This window comes from Strix uralensis, chromosome 1, assembly GCF_047716275.1.
Source record: "Strix uralensis isolate ZFMK-TIS-50842 chromosome 1, bStrUra1, whole genome shotgun sequence".
Lineage (NCBI taxonomy): Eukaryota > Metazoa > Chordata > Aves > Strigiformes > Strigidae > Strix > Strix uralensis.
Genome location: NC_133972.1, coordinates 45879540 through 45901888, shown reverse-complemented (window position 1 = coordinate 45901888; position 22349 = coordinate 45879540). Strand labels below are relative to the sequence as shown.

At 35.2% G+C, this 22349-nt stretch overlaps 1 protein-coding gene across 13 annotated transcripts in view; it reads left to right on the top strand.

The window, feature by feature from the left end:
* AKAP9 (A-kinase anchoring protein 9) overlaps positions 1-22349 on the top strand; it is a 120603-nt gene that overhangs the window by 62850 nt on the left and 35404 nt on the right. For all 13 annotated transcript variants that reach the window (XM_074864692.1, XM_074864705.1, XM_074864684.1 and 10 more), the window contains 7 exons: positions 941-1315; positions 2299-2523; positions 4123-4263; positions 4801-4904; positions 5545-5750; positions 13212-13420; positions 18759-18921. In XM_074864692.1, coding sequence (XP_074720793.1) covers positions 941-1315; positions 2299-2523; positions 4123-4263; positions 4801-4904; positions 5545-5750; positions 13212-13420; positions 18759-18921 — 1423 coding nt within the window. The remainder of the gene's footprint in view (positions 1-940; positions 1316-2298; positions 2524-4122; positions 4264-4800; positions 4905-5544; positions 5751-13211; positions 13421-18758; positions 18922-22349) is intronic.

Here is a 22349-nt window from a genome sequence, read left to right as displayed (position 1 = left end):
ACATAAATTGAAAATTGGAAAAAATAAAAGAATACTTCTGAAAAAGGTTTGCAATCAGAGTTAAGAAGAATGCTATAGCTAGCACTGGCTGATGACATCAATTTAAGTAATCCACGTTTGTGGAGTAAAAGTTTCATTTCTCTCATCTGCTGCCAGGAAAATACTTCTTTATGGGAAAGCAAAGTACATGATTGGCTAGTGTTCTGTTAACAACTGTTTCAGTTCAAAAGCCGAACTCACATTTTCTGGAAAGGAAGAGTTGGGTGTTTTCTTTTCAAGAGTAACACTTCTGTACTTATTATACTATTTTTTTCACACTTTTTTGTAGGTTACACTATAAATTGCTTTAGTCTAAATCTAGAAAAGAACAGCTCACATAATTGGAAAAGGGGGTTATTTGTATTAGAAGGAGATACTTAGCAATACAAAAGTTACCAGCCTGTTGTAACTGCAAATGCAGCTCTTTCATGTCAGAAGTTTCTTTCTGGTCAAGTGAAATTCCTGTGCTGAGTATCAAGCATATGGCACTGCTGTCTCTATACAGCCCAAAATTCCATGTCAGCGAAACATTTACAGAGGATGCTTGATTAGATAGAGGCATAAGCTGCACTTACATCAGTATGCCAGGACTTTTTAAAGTTGCCTTATAGAATCTTTTTAAAAAATAACTAGATAATTCTGTGCTAAATGATATATTTTAACTGAATATAGTATTATAGTTTATTAAACTACCTTAAATACAGCATGTCTGTATTTTAAGATGTGACTGTTGATGAGGTTGACCAAACGTCTCTGTCCTTTTAACTTTCTCTTTTCCTCTGGAAAAGAAAAAGGAATCATAGTTCAGAATTTTTAGTACTTACTGATGGTCAGCGATGAGATTTCTTCAGCAATAAGAGATAAAGCATAAACTAATAACAGACTTTTCTTATTTTTTCAGGTAATTGTGTCAATGAGTGTAGCATTTGCCAAACAGACTGAATTGTCAAGAATTGCTCGGCAGAAGGAAGAAGCAGCACAAGCACAGATTGCACATCAACAGGGAATGCATTTTGAAATTAAAAAGCGATGTAGTGAAGAAGAGATTGACAGCCCTCTTAGAAATGCAGCAGAAAAAGGCAGTAAGCCTGAAGAAGAATCAAAATCACTTTGCAAGGAACTCAGTGAAGAGTCTGGTGAGATCAACTCGCTTGGAGAACAGCTTCATTCCAATAGCAAGCCCGGATACATATTAGGACAGACCACACATGATCACACAGTGATTTCTGAAGAACTTTTTTCCCATGTCAAAGGGCTTACTGCAGAAGAAACACCGGTAAGTGTAAGAAAAAAAAAAAAAAAAAAAAGGCAGTGTGTAACACCATATCTGAATAATCTTTCCAATAGATTTACAGTTCATTTCAATGAGAACACTGCAAAGAAAGAAACTAAGATGAAAATTCCATTTAAATACTTCCCTTTCCTTTTTAAAGGAGTGATAACTTTAGACCTAAATTCTCTACCATTCTTTCCTGTGTTCTGCCTGACTATCACAGCATTATGCTATGCTGTAAGGACAGAAATAAGACACTGGTTACATGTAAATAGATTATTCTATTTCATGGATAAAACTGTATTGCAGGCAATAAATTGTATAAAGACTTTTTGTAAGCTAGGTTATATTCTAGAGTTTGTATATATAGGAGCAGATTAAAAATAGTGCTTAAAGAGTTTGAGTCCCTTGTGATAAAGGATATCAGCTGAACATAAAAATTATAAAAGTAATATGTAAAATATATATTTAGCATTTCACAAACATGGGGTAGGGGTAATGTGGAATATGGTAAAAAGCAGTCATAAATTTTGACTCCACAATTTCATCCTAAGTTTAATTTTTTTTTTAATTAAACATGGCATTAGTTGAAGCAAAAATAGACTTTCAAATTTGTGTAACAGGTAAATATTCTGATCTTGTATTATCTTGATAGTGAATAAACTGTAATACTGTTTTGTTTGATACTGTTCTCTCAAACTCCTGTTGTACACACATTCACCGCATGTATGTCTGCCAATGTAATGGCTGTTGAGATCCCCACCAGCTAAATAGCATAAGAGTTAACACTGTTTAAAATTATTTTAAAAAAACTTGTCTTTTAAATGGAGAATAATTCTAAACTTGGACATTTCAAGAAGCAGGCAACAAGGTAATGCTTTCGTGATAGCTACTTTAATTTGTGAAAGTATTTTCTAAAATATATTTAAATGTTTACTAGAAGCTGTCATTGAACATAAAATGCTAAAATAGTTCCAATATTTCAGTGCTACAGTGAGATGGCGGCATCAGACACAGAAACATCAAGTCAGCTGTTGTTATATGAGGAGCGTTTGGAAGACATGCGACAGGAGCTAGTACGGCAGTATCAGGAACATCAGCAGGCAACAGAATTACTGAGACAAGGGCACATGCAGCAAATGGAACGTCAAAAAGAAAATCAAGAGCAACTCTTAGCAGAGCTTGAGAGTCTTAAAGTGCAATTAGCTGAGGTAATATGGAGTTTGACTCAATGTGTTAACAGGGGTTAACAGAGGGACATCACCAGGCAGATTTATATTTGTTTATACTTGTATCTCTATATAGAGATGCACACATATTTACTATATGCATGCACACACACCCATGTGCACACACACACATATCTTATTTGTGAGCGTATATATACAAACACATACATGCATATACGTATGAAAGGCGTATTTCTTTAATCAAAACTCTAGCCAGTGGTGGATCACTTTAGACATCTGTAAACCTGGAGAAAAACTGCAGTGCTGCACAGCAGCCAGAAGAGTGAGTGCACATGCATTGTAAACCATGGCACCTGCCAGGTACATGGAGCTCTGCAGGGTGCAGGCAAGAATCCATTTACATCAATGAAGCCACCAGTCATGGCTAGAAATACTATAGAATTCTTCATTTTTCCTCATCCCCGCTTGAGGTCCGAACTTGAATAGTATTGGTGGCTTCCTGCAACAACATGTTTTGGCTTTTTTTTTTTTTTTAATCACAGGAGACAAAGTCCTTACCGACTGTCAGAATAAAAAAAAAATCTGTGGGGTTTGGTGGGAAACACCACTATTTCTTTGCCTTTTTAAATTTAACTTGCTGTCACTCTCCATCTATTCAAAGCATATGTATGCTAATGAAACTCATTAATTTATCTTAATAATTAATGTCATTTATAGACTTGTCTTCAAGGATTCCTTCCCTTGAAAGATGAAGTAAACAGAATCCAGAAGAATTTATCTTGCCCTGATTTAATTTCAGCAATGTAACGTTACAGAAATGAACATGGAAATAGTAATGAGTGAATTCTAAAATTCTTTGATTTCACTGTGGAGTGGAGCTGTAGATTCTTTCAGACCTTAGCCAAACCTGGCTCTGTTCTGTTTAAGTTCAGGCCCAGGTAGCTGGGGAATCTAGAGAGCCAGTCACTTGTATCCTAGGTGCCTTGTCCAGCAATGTCAGGTGTCTTAGCTGCTTTGTAGGTGTCTTTCTGTCATTTATCCTGATAATCTTTCCCTTCAATATATACATCCTTTCTCCTTTTACCTCTTTGTCACTTTGCAACAGCATCTTTCGTTAGGGGTTGCAAATCCCTGAAACTGATAAAAAACATTAAGTAGAACTTATACTGCTGGCATTTCTCCAGTTTTGAATGCCAAGACTGTTTATCCGTGAGAACCACACAGGAACGTATGCATTGCATTTAAGCCATGAACGCTTCTAGCTCTTCTAAAAGAGGGTGTGTGTAGGTTTGTTATAAATAGAATTTATTTTCATCTTTTTTTTTCTGAAAAACATGTACTGTAGCATGAAATACCCAGAAATTCCTTCCAGTTTGCATTGTGACTGCTGTGTTTCATGCAGAGCATAAACATTGTGTGAAAATCTTAAAAAAGGTGTGAGATACCAAAAGTGTTTATTAGCTGTATTACATTTTAGAAGGCTTTCAATGTGTTTGTAACCACTGAAAGAAGTGGACTGAAATTTCATTGTGCAAAATATGTAAAAAATTAGAAGTGACAGGACTCACATACTCAGAAGCTTAAAAAATTGTGTGTGCCTTTATAATACTTCTTTCTTAGCGTGTCTCAATGGAGAATGACAGCCTGGTTGCAGAGAGAGAGAGAATGCTTTTAGAAGAACTGGAATCATTAAAACAACATTCTGTACCTGGAAAAGAGAGTCTGATTTGTGAGCTACAAAACAGCAGCACACAAACAGAGGTAAACATGGACTTTTGACTTTCTTGGCAGCTGTAGCATGTAAAACCAGTAAGATTTCTTTTTGCTGCTACTCTTTTTATGTAATCTATTTTCCTAAGATGGTGTCACTTGAACAGAGCAGATTTAAGAATCAGGAGGTGGTACTGGTAGACGTAGTTTTTTACTTCAGGTAAGCAGAAGCTAGTTTAACAGCTTGAAGGTGGGGATTATTACTGTAGCTATTTGCTCAGGTAAGCTTATATTTTCATATTGCTATAGCAACACCAACAGAAAGCACAAGGACTCTTTAATCAGTGTAACAAAGTTCTTTCTAATAGGCCCTGCCCTGGATTTCCTGTTTTGTTTTTATTTATGTTTTAGTTAATTTTTCCATGTAGGAAGAGTATTTCTTGATTTGTAATTTGCTGCAGTTTTATTAACAAAACTAATTTAGGTTTTAAATTTCATATTTACTGCGTATAAGAAGAATATGTTGATTCTGCAATGACAGGATTTCTGTCCTTTTTGTCTTCTCTCCCTCTGCAAAAACTTACTCAGAATGAAAATGAAAACCAAAACGATGTGAGAGAGCAGATCTTTCAGGATGAAGATGGAGGAAGAAAGCCTGATGAAACATCTTCAGCTCTTCTTTCTAAAGAAAGGTGCTTAGAACTGTTAAGAAAAGATGTTTTGAAAAATGTTGAGAATCATTGTTTTGTTGTTAAATTAATGATATTTATAAGCTTTATTCTGACTGATAATGGCATAGAGGATGAGACAAAACTTAACCTATTTTACTATATCTTTAGTATGACACATAGAATCATATACATCATTTATACATGTGTATTGGTATGCCCGTTGTATGTTACATTTATGAAATAAGTTTACATTAATATAATTGTTGTATTTGATAATACCTTTTGACTAATCTGTAACTTTTTTGATCTGTGTAGGCGAACAGTCTTTTTAATTGTCACTTTGAGAAAAGAGTAAGTTTATAATAAATACCAGGCAAATGTAAACCTCTGTTTTAAAAGAATAACTAGATAAAATACTCAGATAAAAGTACCAATATTGATAAATAGGTTGACTTTTTACATGTTTTGTAAAAAGAACTGACTTTTAACACAAATGTGCTTTTAGTATTGATGTGTATGATGTGGGTTACAGTCTTAAAAAAGAAATCTTAATTTTACTGTTTCAGCTGCAAATCTTTCCTGGTTGCAAGGGTGTATAAGGGATAAAAAACACTTTGAAAGCAGGGGAAAATGAAAGGACTGATTAGTTTCTGTCCTGCAGGCATGTTTTTCAGAAGGCTAATGAGAAACTCATGAAGATTCTTTTAGAAGTTGTGAAGACAACTGTGGCCATGGAGGAGACAATTGGTCGCCATGTTCTCGGGTTACTGGATCGGTCTGGGAAAGTCCAGCCTTCCAAACCATCTGGATGGGACACAGAGACAGAGGACGCAGTAAAACCCTGTATCCGTGTGGGATATGAAAAAGGTACTGCATGTATGGTTTTCTATTTGTAACAAGCAGCACTTGCATAGTTTTATTATATATTTAAATAACCTTAGTTTTGAAATTTTTAATTAAAAATAAACTTTTTAAAAATAATTATTTGTCATTTGAATGCATATGACATCTCTGCTTAAGAGACAACATTTCAGGAGTTGTCTGGTCAGTTATGACTCATGTCTAGGGTCCTGTTGTAAAGCCTGCAACAGAATGAGAAAGTGATTGAGAAATACAGAAATAAATATGTTCATGTTGAAGGAGAAGAGAATGAAACAGCTCCATGGCATCTTGCACTAAGTTTACACCTTCCTCTGTATGTATGGGGAATGGGAACTGGTGTCAAACACTGTATCTCTGCTAGTGCACTTAATGTATGTAGGGACATTGCTGGTCGCTCTGGCCAGCTGTCGTGGGGGACAGCCTGTATATATGCTTGTGGATTTCCTTAGCCTCCTAAGAGGGTGGTTGCATGCAAACAGCCTTTTGGAAACAGTTCCAGGAACTTTCTAACTGCCAAGCCTCGCCCATCAGCTGTTTGGAGGAGTGCTAGTTGGCGCAAGCCTAAAGGAGCACTTTAACATTGTAGTTAATTGCTTACCAGTGTCTTAAGAACTCTCCCAGGCTCTGTTTAATTTCCTGTGATTGTACTAGGATAATGTCCATCCATTTCTCTTCTGAGCAAGAATAGGTGCTCTATCGTATTGTCAGTTAGGTACCCATGGTACAGAAACTGGCATAAGGGTGTATACATTCATCCTGGGTCTTATGGGGAGGCAACATGCAGCAGATCAGTTCAGCCACACATGGTACATCTGGTTTTGGCTGGAATTCTAACTACTGTGATTAAGAAAAAGAACTGGAAGTCAAATACTACGTTTCATTATTAAGAAAGGATCTACTACAGAGTAATAATACAAATGATAAATGAAGATGAACTTTACCTCTTTCATTCAAAATGTAGATTATTAAATATTGATTCCCTTTAGCTTTAAATATAGGTCACATTAAGCCTTGGGACAAGTTAAGAAAGGTTGTATGACTTGTAGCAGTGACATCTCTTTCAGTTCATTAATGAAGAGGTGCACGGTGAAATGTGTACAGCTGCAGTCTAAGGATTCTTGAATTTTTCAGGCTAAAAGCATTTTTATGCCTGGATAGTACTCCTGTCTCATTGAAAAACCTCCTAACTTTCGTGCACATTTCACTATATGTAATCGTGAGGAAAACTGGTTTTTGAAACAGTTTGAAATGACTGTTTTTTGAAAACTCGGGCTTTTGAGTCTTTGCCTTTTCCCCCCAATTTAGATTGGATGACTAAGCTTTTGGCCTTAATTTTTGATACTTGTCCAGGAGACCTTAAAGGTTGAGAACATCTGCTACTATAATTGAAGGAATCACTTCTTTCAAAATGGAGTATTCTTGCACTTTACTTTGGGGTGGAAAATTTAATAGAGTTTGCTTATGTTAAAGCAGTTCAGAGTATCTTCAACCACTGGTGACTATTTTCTACACAGTCTCCTAGCCAGATGGTAAAAGGAGCAATGACCAGGCTCAAAGTTTACCACCATCTCCTTTTGTATCCTGAGGTAGTCTTAAATTTTATGTAAACTGCATTTTAAGTCAGTTTTCTATATTAAAACCAGCAATTTATAAATATTCTTTGTATTATTTGTGTTCTCATTGTATAGTCTGAGGTGTGTAAAGAGCATTGGGGTTTTCACAACATACATTGCCCAAAGAAATAAAAATGTGTTCTGGTTATGAAGGTGGTGATCAACAGGCTGTCACAGTTATACCAGTATTGTGGTATTACCTAGTGCATTTGCTGAACCTAGTTCATAGTTATATCATGCCTGTTCTCAAAACACATACTGTTGCTTTTCTCCCTTATTCTTATTTGCTGAGAATATTGCTCCCTTTTCTCAAACTATAAATACATAACTGTATGTACAAAGCGCTCATATGTGATTGTTGCCCTTCGCTACTCTCATACGTGCTTGCTCTGCATGGGCACGTACAATGCACAATATATGCATTTGCTTTTTGCCTGCTCCTGCACAGCAATGTGTATACTCGTATTTGTCACTAATTATTGTCATTAACAATTCTTAATATGGATTACTTGCATTACATATATATAGAAAAACACAGTTAAAAGAGTAGCTTTTTTTGGTATTTTAGGTGGCTATAATACACACTTATGTCTAGCTTTCATAATACTACTGTCTAAATGCACAACAGGCCCTGTAATTGGAATGTATTGTTAATTTTTTGGCAAGTCTTCTGGTGAAAGAGTACTCTCTTCAATAGAAGAGAACTGTATTTCCATTCTGGTAGTGGTGAAGGTTGACTGTTTTAACTCTTATGTTTCCTATTAGTGTATCTTGAAGAGGCATGTAAGGATTCACTCGTCTGTAACAAAGCAATTTCTCTGTTATTCTGATGCCCCCCTTGGTATAGAGCTTTTCACGTACCAGATGTTTATTCCAGTATTCTTTTTTGCATGTTTCCTTACAATCAGAAACAATTAGGAAAGAAGGAGAAACCAAAGAAAAAAGTGAGGATTAAAGAAGACCCAAGCTTACAGTGGCTATAATTGGTGACTGTATACTTTGTAATGTATCTCTGAGGTTGTATTCAGGGTTCTCTTTTTTTCCGTTCAAAATAATACAACAGCATCCTTGCTGTGTACATAGTTCTGCCACTGGGGTCAGACAGCCGTAGTAGTAGTTGTACTGTTTCATCAGCTGAAGTATTTGATCCTTTTTCAAATGGAATTAGATGACAAATTCTATTCCAGCAACAGGACTGTTGTTATTCATTTCCTATACTTCTACTGAATGGCCTGAGAGGACAGAAGCTTTTAAAATTTTTTTCCCCATTGTTTTCTGGAAGTAAGAAATAGGTAGACATTACTTCTATATTTTAACCTGTGCATGTTACTGTATTATCTAGTACCTAACCAAACAAGTCTTCCTTTTGAATTACTTAGGAAATATGTAGGTATAAATTTGTACCAATAAAAATTAATAATAAAACAGAAAAAATAGTGTGTTTAGTAAAATGAATTCTCTCTGACCTTCTGAACATAATCCGTATTTATTGACAAGCAAAACTCAGTTTACTCAGCGTTCAAGAAAGCTGAATCAGTAAGGTCACATACTTATAACCACAACCTGATTTATAGAGCGTATAGAGGTTTATCTGTGACCTTGCCTAGATTATTGGCTAACATGGGATTTTATTTCTAGCAGAGCGAGTAAAGTTTAAATTTCAGTCATAAAACATATTACTGAAAGTGAACAGCATTTGTACAAAGTAATCATATGAGTTAATTACATCTGGAGATTTGGGCCAGGAGTCATCCTGACAGAGCCAGCAGGCTTTGCTGTTCTCCTGCCTCAGACGTTGTACCTTGGTTGAGGGACTGCAGTAATGCGGGTTCCTGTGGAGAAGCCTGTGCAGTTATGACATTCCTTGAACATTAAACCGTCTTACATACTTTATGAGTTCTTGTTTCTGAACAGTGTAGCAGGAACAAGGTCATGAATAGCTGAAATAACATAAAACTGATTTTTTTTGTTTTCAATTTGTAACCCCTAACCTTAATTCCTCAGTGGAATACCAGGAGTAAACTGAGATACTAGCTCTACATGATGCAAAATATGTATTGCTTCATAAATGTCAGTTGACAGCTCATAATCAGCTTCTGTATCTGAAACTTCTGAGTAAGCACTGTATAATTAAGCACTTTTCTTAAGATTTAGTGGGCCATGACATCTGATGTGCTGAACTGCAGGCTCCGTGGCAAGGAAACAATATGAACCTTTGCTGTTTGGGTTTCTTTGTTACAAGGAGAGAGTTTACACAGGGAGAAGACATTTTTACTTGGGACAGTAATGCTCTATTTATTATTTTCTGTTGACTAAAAAAAAATAAATGAGGGACAGAGAATTTGATTTTAGTTTTGTTGGAGTGGGAGATTGAACAGCATTATAAGGATTAGTAAAATGGGGGTTAGGCATGTAACTGCCAGCGGCAGTTAATAAGACTTGACAACATTTCTATTTCTTGCTTCCACCACTGAAAATCTTCTGGAAAGATGCTGTGCTAAGATGCTGTGTACTAAGACTATTTTCAGGGGAAAAAGATACGGAGATTTTTACGTTGCAGTTAGGAGGACATTTGACATGAACTGCTGTTCTTAAGTGGCACTTCGTAGATATTACAATACGGGCAACTACATTTATCATTTGCTATTGATTTTTCTGTTTGAGTTGCCAACCCTACAGTATGAACAGAATTATTACAGGTTTTGTGTACATTTGATACTTTCTGTTTTTTCTTTTATATCTTTGAGAGTAGTAAAGTTTCCATGTCACAAATTATACTTTAGGTGACAGCTCTCTTTTTTTCTTTCCTCATTTTTCACAGTTATATTTCAGGTAAATTATGAGGTTTTGTTCTGAGATTTTTCATATAATAAAATTATATTTTAGCATTGGTTTATTTTGTACTTACCCAGAAGAAATGGAAGCAAATTACAAAAGAACTGACATAAGCAAAACAGGAGTTTAAAATCTTATCATTAGTTCTTGGAGGCCAAATTGTACTGTTCTGGTCACTGTCAAGAAGTACTAATATTAGTGATACTGTTAACGTAAGAGACATATTCCGGACATGGCTTTTGGCTTTTAAAAGATTACATTCTAAGCAGGGTTCAGTGTTTTTAACTTTTTCTCTAAAAGTTTCCAGGCAGCCAGAAGTTCAGGTGATTTTGCAACAGACTGCACATTTCTGCAGTTATTTTGTATAATGTTTATTTTTGTATTTGGCATACACTCATCATTGCACAATTCAGCTGTACCTCTCAAGCAAATAATTTACCAAAATATAGGGGTTATAGGACATGAATTATGGGTTAAGCCTGAGAAGGAAAACAGGAATATTACATAGATAATTTGTACTCCATCAAGAAAGAATCAGACTGTGCGATAACTAATATGTCATTGTTTTATCTTGTTTATAGCTGTGCTACTGTACTGTGGGCTTTTATTTTGTGAGACCTCTGAAGCTAAGCAGGGTCTTACCTGGTCAGTACTTAAGATGGGTGGCCTCCAAAGAGCATCAGGTCTGCAGTAAGTGTGTCGGTGGCTCAATAGGGAATATGCTTTCCTTCGACTCAGTCTTTAACCAGTACTTTGGCACAGCATTTGGAAATACTTATGCTGCTGGATGTCCATCTTAAATGAAGGTCCTTTCTACTCTGAGGATATTAAAGCTTCTGCACCACTATTGATATTTTGAGACACCCAGAGCCAACCCACATTTGGGTGGTGAGAAATCAGAATGCTATTGAATAAAAATTGTGAAATTGTTCATTTTGCAGCCTTCCTTACATTGCAGGGGGGTGGAACATTAGGATGTTATGGGAAAGCTTTTATGCTGTACAAACCCATTGCAAATATTTAGTGTACTGGCAGAAAATGACTGCCAGCCACTTGCTAGAGGTGACTCCACTACAGTAGTTTGTGGCTGAAGTTCCAAACTGCAGTACTCAAAAGTGCTTTGAAATCCTGTGTAGATGAAAGGTGCCATGTGAATGTATATTCTTTTCATCTGGTTATTCATTCCATTCATGCATATAGTGTGCTTCTGTTTTTCCCTTTGGAGTGTGAAAAGAGTTTGTAAACATATATCCCGCATATCTAAAAGGAGATATGAAACAGTAATGATGTAACTAGAAGAAAAAAATTACGTCTGCCTTTAAAAACTTTAGCAATTATAAGATAAAAGTAAACAAAACAAAGCCTTTCTAAATCAAAATTGATGGAGATTAGTTTGTCGTATATGTGTCATATACATAGTAGCTGCATCCATAATGAAATAAATGTGTAGATATTATTATCAGAATGTTTGCAAGTATGAAAGTATAGTAAGTAAACCAGGTGGTTAATCATGTCACAACTTGTTAAAAAACCTAAAAACTAACCTGAAAACTAGAATCTGACTTTCTTGCTAGGGTCAAACAACATCAACAAGAGGACTCATATTTCCAATGTTATTTGCGTGCCTGGTTAAGAGGCAAGAACAAGTATAAGGAAATTGTATCCAGCAAGAGTACTAACAACATTTTTCAAGGCAATTTGTAAAATTGACCTATTATGATTTCATTTCAATTTCTGTAACTAAACAAACTGTTCCATTTCAGCAGTCATAATTCAGGGAGTAACCAGGAACTTAAATTCAAAGATAACCCAGTATTGCAGCTTTATTGCTAAACAGGCGTTGACTCTTCTTAACTCATTTAGTCATACTACTGTTTCCCAAAATAAGGTATTTTTTTGAGAAAACCTTAAGCAAAACCATCTAATTGTTTAAAAAAACCCACAAAACCACACCAAAACATTTATTTTATTTTAAATATATTTCAGAAATATACTTCATTAACTGTCATTTTAAAAAACTTTCCATAATAGCAATTATTTCTGACATTTCAAATCTAACAGCCTAATGACATAACACTTCTTCGTTTTTAAAACATGCTATCAGCAAAAGTTATCTACCGTCGTGATGTACTACTGTATTGTCATTTCATACTGAAAGTGTGATTTTAAAACATCTCAGGAGTTTGCTTTCGCTTGTCTTGCTTAAACACAGCCCTGAATTCTAAACATGGCAAATTTACTGTTTTCTAGATGAATTGCTATCAGTTTAATACCACAGGCAAACTTTGTGTCTCCTGCTTTTCAGACAGAATGGATAATGCCCTTAAACTGAATCAGACATCAGGAAGATTAAGAAGTAGGCAGGTGTCAGGTGGCCCATCAGTAGGGACAGTTACAGTCCCCCTGCACTGTAATTGATGTATTCAGCTACCTATTTTAATCAATTTTCAGTTCAGTAATGCTGAATTTTGATGTTCTCTATTGTAGTCTGTTTGTCCGAGAAATTGTCTGAATTATGTGTGTGTTTCCCTTTACTCACTTGACTCTGTGCTTTTGAATCACTAATTTGAACAGTTTTGTGTTAATGGACACTAACATAGCTGGGCATTGGTGAAACAGGGACTGACAGTCTGGGGCTTTTTTACATGGTTGTATTTTAAAGACAATCTTGCAAGTCATTATTGCAGGTTATTCAAAGTAGTAAGGGTTACTGATAGTAACAAAGGTTTGAAGATGAGCCTCAGAGCCCAAAAGCATACTGAAAGGACGTCTAAAATATTCTGTTAGTATCTCCTTTTCTCTTTTCCTCTGCTTGTTTTTAGTTAACACATTGTGTATCTTGTTTGTGTAAGTTTTAGTATGCAATATTTCCCTTTCTGTCTTTGTGACTAATACAACTATTTTATGACTTGTCTTTCTGATTGTAACTCAGATGTACAGTTTTTCATGTTTTGAAGTGCTAAGAGTCTGTGTGAAAAGGTAACTATTGTTTTTCCAGAGTCCTGTTCCTCGTATCATGGTAGTAGTATGGGAGATGATGATAACATGTGGTCAGGAGCAACGGATGAAGGACTACTGAGCCAGCATCTTGCAGAAAGTGGAGTGGAAATAGATCCTGAAAATGAAGAACTTGTTCTCAATATTAGTTCTCGACTACAAGCAGCTGTTGAAAAGCTTCTGGAAGCTATCAGTGAAACTTCTAATCAGGTAGGGTGATCTAATAGTGAAGCATTTTTAATTTTGAGTCTTGATTTTATTTTTTTTTTCTTGTGAATGTGCTTTCATAAGCCTAAAACCTGTAGGCTTGTTTTGAAAGCTGAAACAATACTTCAGGTGCCTACCCTCAGAAAAGTCTGCTCCAGCATGACTTTACTGATGAATTCAGATTTGTGTTAGAGATCTTCTTCGGACTGCAGAGGAAGCCTGAGTTTGGGCGTGTTTATCAATCTAGGGCACTCTTTCATTGCTCATATGGGTCATCTGCATTCTACTGCAATCCAGAGATGAGACAGGAGGTGTCAGGGCACATTGAGCTGGCCCTTGTGAAGAGGGAGGATTAAGGGGAACTGTTCTCTTGACAAACATGTTAGTCAACTGACTGGCCAAAAAGGTGGAGCTCTCCTACTGTCTCTTCCAGCTATGATTTAAACATGGCCAGTTAAGCACATACCCACCTTGCTATCAGAAAAGGAGTCTGCACTCCAGCTTTCCAGTATTTACGGTGAGGTATGTGATTCATGAATAGTCTCCAGAAAAGAAGCAGTGTATGGGTACCCGTTTCTGTTTGCTGTTGGGGTACTTTGCGTGGTGAGATGTTGCTCTCTGGAGTACTTCCCTGTTAATTGGAATGGGAGCTATATACCTAGCTGAGTCCGTTCAAATCAGACTGCTTATATCATGTGCTTTTCTTTTAGATTATGTACCTCTCAATTTGAAGGTATCAGAGTAAATACTGTGTCTCGCTTAACTTTTTAAGCTCTCTTGAAGAACTCAGTCTTTAGAGTCAACTCTTTAATCTATTTGGGACTAGAATTCAAAGGATACTGTGTGTTTTATGCTACAGACCCGTCTGTTAGTTAACCTAGTAATGATATTACTTAAAAAGTGATTGCTTTCTTGTCTGTAGGTGTAAAATGTGTAAATCATAGCTAATGGAAATGAAGGAGAAAAAAATCTATGATGAAAGTAATATGAAAATTCGCCTGTCTAATACTTCAGAAGTTTTAAGCATTTAAGTATTTGTTGCTTTTGAAAAACACTTTAAACATAAAGCTGACACTCTTTTTTAAAAAAGGAGAAAATACTAATTTGTGAGTTACTGAAGTTAAAAGTAATATAAATACAAATTCAGTGAGCCCTCATCTGGCTTACTAAAGCAAGTAGTCTGGTGGATCTTGTAAATCAGTTTCTGCATTGCCTTTATTTGCAAACTCGTTCTGCAACAGCTCTCTTCTGTTTGAGCATGAATTCAATTAAAAAGAGATGTTTGACTTTTTTGAGGTCTTTTCAGCTTAAGGCCTAGCATTACATAATAATGAAAAAGGATACACAGATACTGCAATATGTGAAGTTCTTAAGAAAACTATAGTTAGGCAATTGTAGGAAAACTTGCATTTAAAGAGTAAATGATACAGACAAAGAAAAACAACTTCAAAGTTTTACAGTAATTAAGAATTCATACTGCAATTATAAAAGTATTGTCAATTATGTATTCCACTTGGTGCTTCTTTTTTTCTGAACATTTCACTGCTCATCTTTAAATGCAGTAGTTTTATATATAACCCTAAATTATTTTACTTTTGTGACTCATATTTTTGCAGTAAATATTTACTTTTCATGATACCAATGAAAGTACTCAGTGTATTCTAAGCAGCTTATTTTTATTTATTATCAATTGATGAAGAAAATTTATTTTCCCTTCATAGCTTTGTAGCTGAGACCTTGCCAATACCAGCAACAGAGTTATGTTTTGGCTCAGACACATACACACACATTTTTTTCATTAATATGGATTATACAAATACAGATTTATCCCTGATGATTGTATCTGTTTGGTTTTTTTAAAGTTAATAACTGTTAATCTGTTTACACATTTTCCCACAGTATTAAGTATAAATATTGACATCTTTTCTGGCTGTTCTGTAGAGTTATTTTGCAAGTGTTCAAGCTTGTCTGCTTTGCAATGTCTGTTGTGTGTTTACTGGATTATATACAGTTCGTGTATATACAAAGGGTTTGTAGGTGACTTGACAATTATTTTTAAATATTCAGAAGGTGAATACTTTGGTTTTTTCTACTCTGCAGTATTTTATAATCTAAAACTAATTAAAGGCAGAAAAGATTTTAACCTTTCCTCTTAATCAGTTGTGTTGTGCATACAGATGTACCCATGTCTTTAAATAAACTTAAAAGAGTGAGAGAAACCTGGCAAAATCTTCAAAGTAACTATTTAAGACCTGTCTGAACACATATTTTCAGACCTGAAATGCAGTTTGAATCTTTTCAGGAAAGGCATATAGTGGGTGTATTAATTCAAATTGCACCTGCTGGTGTTATGTATAGGTAAATAAATCAGGCCACTCCCCTTTTGGTTGCGAGATACTAACAGGAAGACTTTAAACTAGCAGAATTTGAGAAGTTCTTCCTGTTGGATTAACTCCAAGAACAAGAATGAAGGCAAATAACGACATACTTGTATTTCTCTTTAATTTGCCATAATGGAGATGGAAAGTAATTTTTAGTTTCTGTTCTGCTAGCTTGCTTGTCTGCTGCAGTGTACCTGTGCAGGTAAAACAAAATTATGCTTCCTTGCCTTGGAAATTACCTGCCAGCTGCTATTGGAACATTTCTGTTACTTTTTCACGTAAAACCTCTCTAAGAAGGATTTTTAGGAGTGACCATACGAAGTTTTCTTGCACCTCTCTCTCTTTTGGATTAATCCACTTCTGAATTACTCCACTCGAGAATGTGATCTGAGGCTTCCTGCTGATTCTGAGTAGATTTGTCACCAACAGTGCTGTTATGTGTATTCAGACTGTTAAATATACATGCTTCATTACAAATTCCTGTCAGAAGTTAAAACTAGCCTAGCTGGTACCAAATACCCATGTGACGGTTGAGAAGACAGCAACGGTGATTTTTTTTTGGAATGGATTCTTACCGTACTTACTGGGCATCTAATCTGTTTAGTGGTTTGTGGACTGAAGGCCAAGAAGAAGATACATACGAGATTGAATCTCGTGTGCCTTTACCATATCCTTTTCCTTTTACTGAACACTTGGATGAGAATAATTCTGTAGTTGTAAATACTTCAATTTTCCACTTCAGTCACAAAAGAAATGGGCACATTTTAAAAGTTGTCTCTAAAATCTCCTTGCCTACACCTCCCTATTCAGTAAGTATGAAAGTTTTTAAAAGAAATTGTATTTTAAACCAGCTTAATAGAAGAGCTTCTCTTAAATAGAAGAGAATGCAGTGGAAAAGTATATAAACTTGTCTCTATTGTTAAAGTTACTATGTACTGCTGACAGGTTTTTTTTCTGAGAGAGTTTTTAATGGGCACTGAGGAAGCTTTAATTAGACAATCGTCAATGTTAATTTCTAAGAAAAAAAATTTAGCAGACACAGAACTATATTGAATTGAGATCTCATTTTAAAGCACTTCAGTGTTACTTATTATATTACATTTTTCTCACTGTGAATAATTTACGTTGAGGGGCAGGGCTGCATTCAGTTTAAATTGTTCCTTTATAGCTTTCGTGCACTGACTAATAATGTTAACTAGCAAAGCTTGCTAATGGCTTCCAGTAATCCCATGAAGAAATTTTTGTCTTGAAAAATCATGTTCATATTTGTGCTTCTTTTTGGTTTTGCCCTGTGATATTTTTAATAATTCCTTGAGTTGTTGTTACTGAAAAGAGCTGGCAAACGATTTTTATTCTGAGTTTTAGTTGGAGTATTTGATGCACTTAAGTCATTTTTATAGTTGTCTATGTACAGTAAATCTATCATATGTTTCCTTTATCTGAGATGGGTCTTTCATTAAGTACTTCAAAATGTAAGAATAAAGTAAGAATACTCTGTGATTTTTTTAAAGTATCTCAAACCAGTGCAGATATTCAGCTGCAGCATTTAAACCTTTCTTTAACCTCCCATCAGAATAACTAGTTCATGTTAATGATGTCCATCTAAAAAGGAATGCTGTAGAAAAGAAATCAGGTATTTAAATTCAGTGTATTATAAAAGAGAATGTATTGACTATTCAGACATTCTTTTCAAAGTGTAATTTTATTTATAAGTGGATAATTTTGTGTGCAATATTCTATGGAATATTCCTAGCCCATTTTTCTGAGATTTTAAAGCAAGCTAATCATACTCATGAACTTAGCTAGCGATGGTGAGAAATCTTTTCTTTTTGAAGAACTTGAAATAAAGAATATGAAACCATAACAAAGCCACATATGTTTCTATCTTAGAAATATCTGCCAATATCCGTAATATTAAAAAGGAGAAGAAAGAAAAAAGAGGAGCAGGAAATATGTCTTCTTTCATTTTCTGACTTTGTTCTTATTCAAAATAAGTTGTCTTACTTTGAATACAAGCCACACAAAGAACTCATGCCTGGTTCAGCTCTGACAATTTGTATTTAAGTGTCCATCAAAGAGGTAGATGTAGACCGTAAATGTTAACAGTTGAGAAGTAGAAATATTTCTGGTAATTGACTCCAGTTTGCTGTTATCTTAGATGAACATTTTGTGTCATCAAAACTTCTAACATTAGAGTAACGTTCCTTCTTTACTATTTTGCTTTTGTAATTCTAATTTTAATTCTTTTTTAAATTGTCACTTTGGGTATGTCTAAACTGGGCAGTAAGTATACAATTCTATGCATTTCAGTCCTAGTTTTCCAGTAGTTTAGGATAGTGACATAGTGAGATTGTACTGCATCTGTGGTAGTACACATTAAATATGAATCCATCAGAGAAGTAGAGAAGAATAAAAAAATCCTTTATAATTCTGTTCGGTGGACACAGTTGCAAGAAGCATTGCCTTACTACCTTGTTGGTTGAAAAGTGCAATATATTCAAAATTCACATTTTCCTGATGTTCTCATTTATCTTCATCTTAAGGAGAAAAAGAGATGAAGCACCACTTTTGTCAGTTTTACACAATGTTTTTTAGCCATTCTGAGTATATGGTGGGTGATAGCTTACTCGCATTTAGTACAAAACTCATATGTAAATAAAGGTGAGTCTACTGTAAACTCATAAACCAGAAATTACCGGAACAAAGACACGGATTTAGACAGGTCGCTCATTGAGTTCACTGTACTGACAAAGCCTATATGCTTAGACTTTTGTACTGAGTCAATCTTCTATTGTAGTCTGCGAATGTGTCTTCAGTAAAGATCTTATCAAATGTCCAGTGAAGTTATGTGAGACTTCTCATCACACTGTAAAGCAACGGTTAAGTAAATAGCAATGATAGGATAGTTATTTATCAGAAAACCTTTGGTTTATCTAACTTCTGATTTTTTCCTATTGCAGCTTGAACATGCTAAGATTACTCAGACAGAACTCATGCGAGAGTCTTTCAAAAAGCAACAAGAGGCCACAGAATTTATCAAGTATCAGGAAGAACTACAAGAGCATCTTAATGAGGAAACCAAAGCCAGAGAGCAGTTGGCTTTGGAGCTTAGTAAAGCTGAAGGTGAGTAGCTTTTTTGATGAGTTCTTGAACATTGCACTCACTTACCTATTAATTGGGTAAAGAAATTGCAAATTAGATCAATTTCTTGGCAAATTTTAGAATTTTATCAGCTTTCTGGATAGTTATGGGCAAGATGACCTTCAGAGGTCCCTGCCAACATCAGTCACTCTGTGTTTCTGTTTCCCAACTTTGTCTCACTTCTTATTGTCTGACATTAAAAATAATAGGTTGGATATGTGGATATGTGTATCCTCAAAATCCATTTATTTCATCATAACATCTCTGTGCAGACAAGCTTAAATATTAACAGCTTAGAATTGTAGAATCATAAATAGTTGAGACCAGAAGGCACCTCTGGAGATCATCTATTCCAACCTCCTGCTCAAAGCAGGGCCAGGTAGAGCAGGTTGCCCAGGACTGTGTCCAGTCAGGTTTTGAATGTCTGCAACCTCTCTGGGAGCCTTTTCCAGTGTTTGACCACCATCAAAGAGGGAAAAGGAAAAAAAAATTTTTTTGTATGTTGAAATGTAGTTTCCCATATTTCAGTTTGTGCCTGCTGCCTCATGACCTTGACTTAGTTCCACACAAACACGGATAAAAAATGTAGAACCTTCACTCTGAATTTGATGGTGATGATATGTTTCAATTTGCACTCTGTTTGAAGTGATCTTTGTAAGTATATTTGCAACTGCATTACGGAAGCAATTAAAAATTGTAGGGTGTTACAACAGGGGAAGTCTAATAATATTTTCTGACATCAGGAAAGTATGTTCAAATCTGACAGACACTTAATTTGTTCTTTAGAAGTAGCTTTATTGTTTCAATAGCTGAATGTTTTGTTTCCACCCAGCATTTCTACCATTATATGTTTGTAATTGGCATCTGGAAAAGATGCAAAAACCACCCACGCTATAGGTAGGATCTCTGTAGTAGTAAGCAGAGATATTTTAGTTAGTTCTGAAGCTCAGCAGACTTCTCTGTTTCAAAGTGGGAGCGTGAAGTTTCGTAGCCAAATGTTATTCCTGGAGAATGCTACCCTGCCAGCCTTCCTCTTCTTTTTACATAGACAGATAATCCAACATGTATTCACACACCATTAATAGCTGGGACACACATAACCTGAAAAGAAGTAAGTGCAGGTTTCTAAGCCATGTGTCTAAAATGTGGTGTGAAGGACAGCCTGTCAGTTCACACAGCATAAATGTTGTGTGTCATCAGCACCAGTACTAGCTGTAGCATTTCAGTAGCTTTAACAAAACTATAAAGGAGGAAAATTAATTTCAGAGGGAATAGAATCAAATCTGAAAGAGGCATTATTACTATTTTTGAATATTAAGATTGTAAAAAAATCTTGTATGGAAAATATCTTAACATGCAAAAAAGAGTAAATCATCCACCAAAGTATAGATGGCCTAAGAATTCATATTCTTGCACAGATGGAGTTAGAAAACTGTTCAGTCTTGATGAATTTCGGAATGTAAGCAGCTTTTATGTCTGTTGCTGCTTTCCTTGGATAATATTTTTGTCTTGATAGAATATTTATTCACAAATCTTCAATAATAAAGTAAAATAGACTAATACATTAGGACAAAGCAGAGAATTAAGTTTTACTTAAAGGTGGAAATCTGTCATAATGTCAGCTGTCTGCATAGGTTTAATCCTACAAGTAGCATTTTAAAAAAGTACTAGAGACTCATTTATTAAATGAATGTTTTTATTACAAACTTATCTCTCTGTTGGTTTGCCTTCTGGATCTGTATCTTTTTGGCTTAGTCAGGTTCTCCACTAAGAACTACGAGCTTGCCTTTTCATTTACAATAAAAAATTCATTTACATTTCATTTGTGCAGGGCTCTATTGCAAAGAGTGCATGCATAACTGTATTTGAAGATGACATCCCACAGAACAAGACCTGCTTATTATCCCATTTTTGTTTTCATATTTTTATCCTATTACCACCAGACAAGCAAATAATCTAAGATTAACTAGGTGGTTCTCTTGAGCAACGCTATTTTTTGCTAGCAAAGAAAGTATATTAAACACAAAAATCCAGTGAGAGTTACGAAGCTACGTTTTTCACTCTCTGGATTTTATCTGGTAATTTTTTATTCGGGGAAAAAAAAACTTGGAAGCATATGAAGTGAAAACAATCTTCAGAAATTTTTAACTGGAATTTAATTTTAATCAGAGCAATAGCAATAGCAATTTATAAGACTTGGCAGACCTTTTATTTTGGTGTTGATATAACAAAGCAAAAGTTCTGTAAACTCTTTATTTAATTTCTTCTGCTCATTGAACTGAGTTGTGAGCATACTTTGACAAAGCCAAACTACATTCTTTTATCAAATTTCTTAGATAGGTATGCAGAACTATGTCTTAGTTCATTATACATCTGATGGTACTCTTGTCTTCTCCTGAGATAAAATGTGTCATTTTTGATCATTTCCTTCTTATCACAAAAACTGCTGCGGCTGAGACATTTTCAAACCTCTAGTGTTTTAGTGGTGTCAGATATGACTTATCTAATGTGATAGAAAAGCTAATGCCAATTCGTTCACTGAACTCTTGACAACTTTCATTACATCTCTTTAAAAAAAAAAAAAAAAAAAAAAAAGCAGGAGTAAATACCACAACACATCATCTTAGCAGACTACTTCTTCGTTGTTCATACCTTTTTGGTGGGGGTGTGCACTCCATTTAGCCTGGGAATGCCCTCTCAACTTCTAATCTAAGTACTCATTGTGAACAGTGTCTGATACAGTGGGAATAACTACGAGAATTTGTATTGTCTGAAATGTTTGAAATGCTGTTAATGAGATTTCTAGTTCAGAATTTTTTGTTTCAACAGCCAGTCCCTCTATGCAGCTATGTTCTCTGTGAATCCAAGTTTGGGAAAAAAAATTGGTCAGCAGTGCATGATTGCTATGCATGAGGACCAGACCTGTGTTTCTCAGACTGTATATGCAAAGACCACTGTTAATTAATTTCCTCTGATATAGAACTAAGTGCTCACAGAGGTTTCACTTTGTCTAGAAATGGAAACATCTTTAGTTTTCTTATATCCTCAAGCCAGGGTAAAATACATTTTAATACTGACTCAAAACTATAGATTTATACTGACAAAGTACTTTCATATTGAAAATAGTTTGATATTGAAAAAATAGTACTTAGATTTTGTGGGTTTGGTAGGAAGAAACCTGTGAGATAGATGTGTGTCCAACTGAGAAGGTTTGGACATCATATCACTGATGTCCTATTTGTCTTTTGAAACCATTGGTATCCAACATGACAGAACACACCTTACCATGGAAGGCTGGGATATACCTATCTAGTACCTTCTGTCACTCAATAAAAATGTCTTTTGTGTTCTGTGATCAGATGTTTCTGAAAGGACTGATGTGAATCTTCTGAAGCCAGTACCATTACATG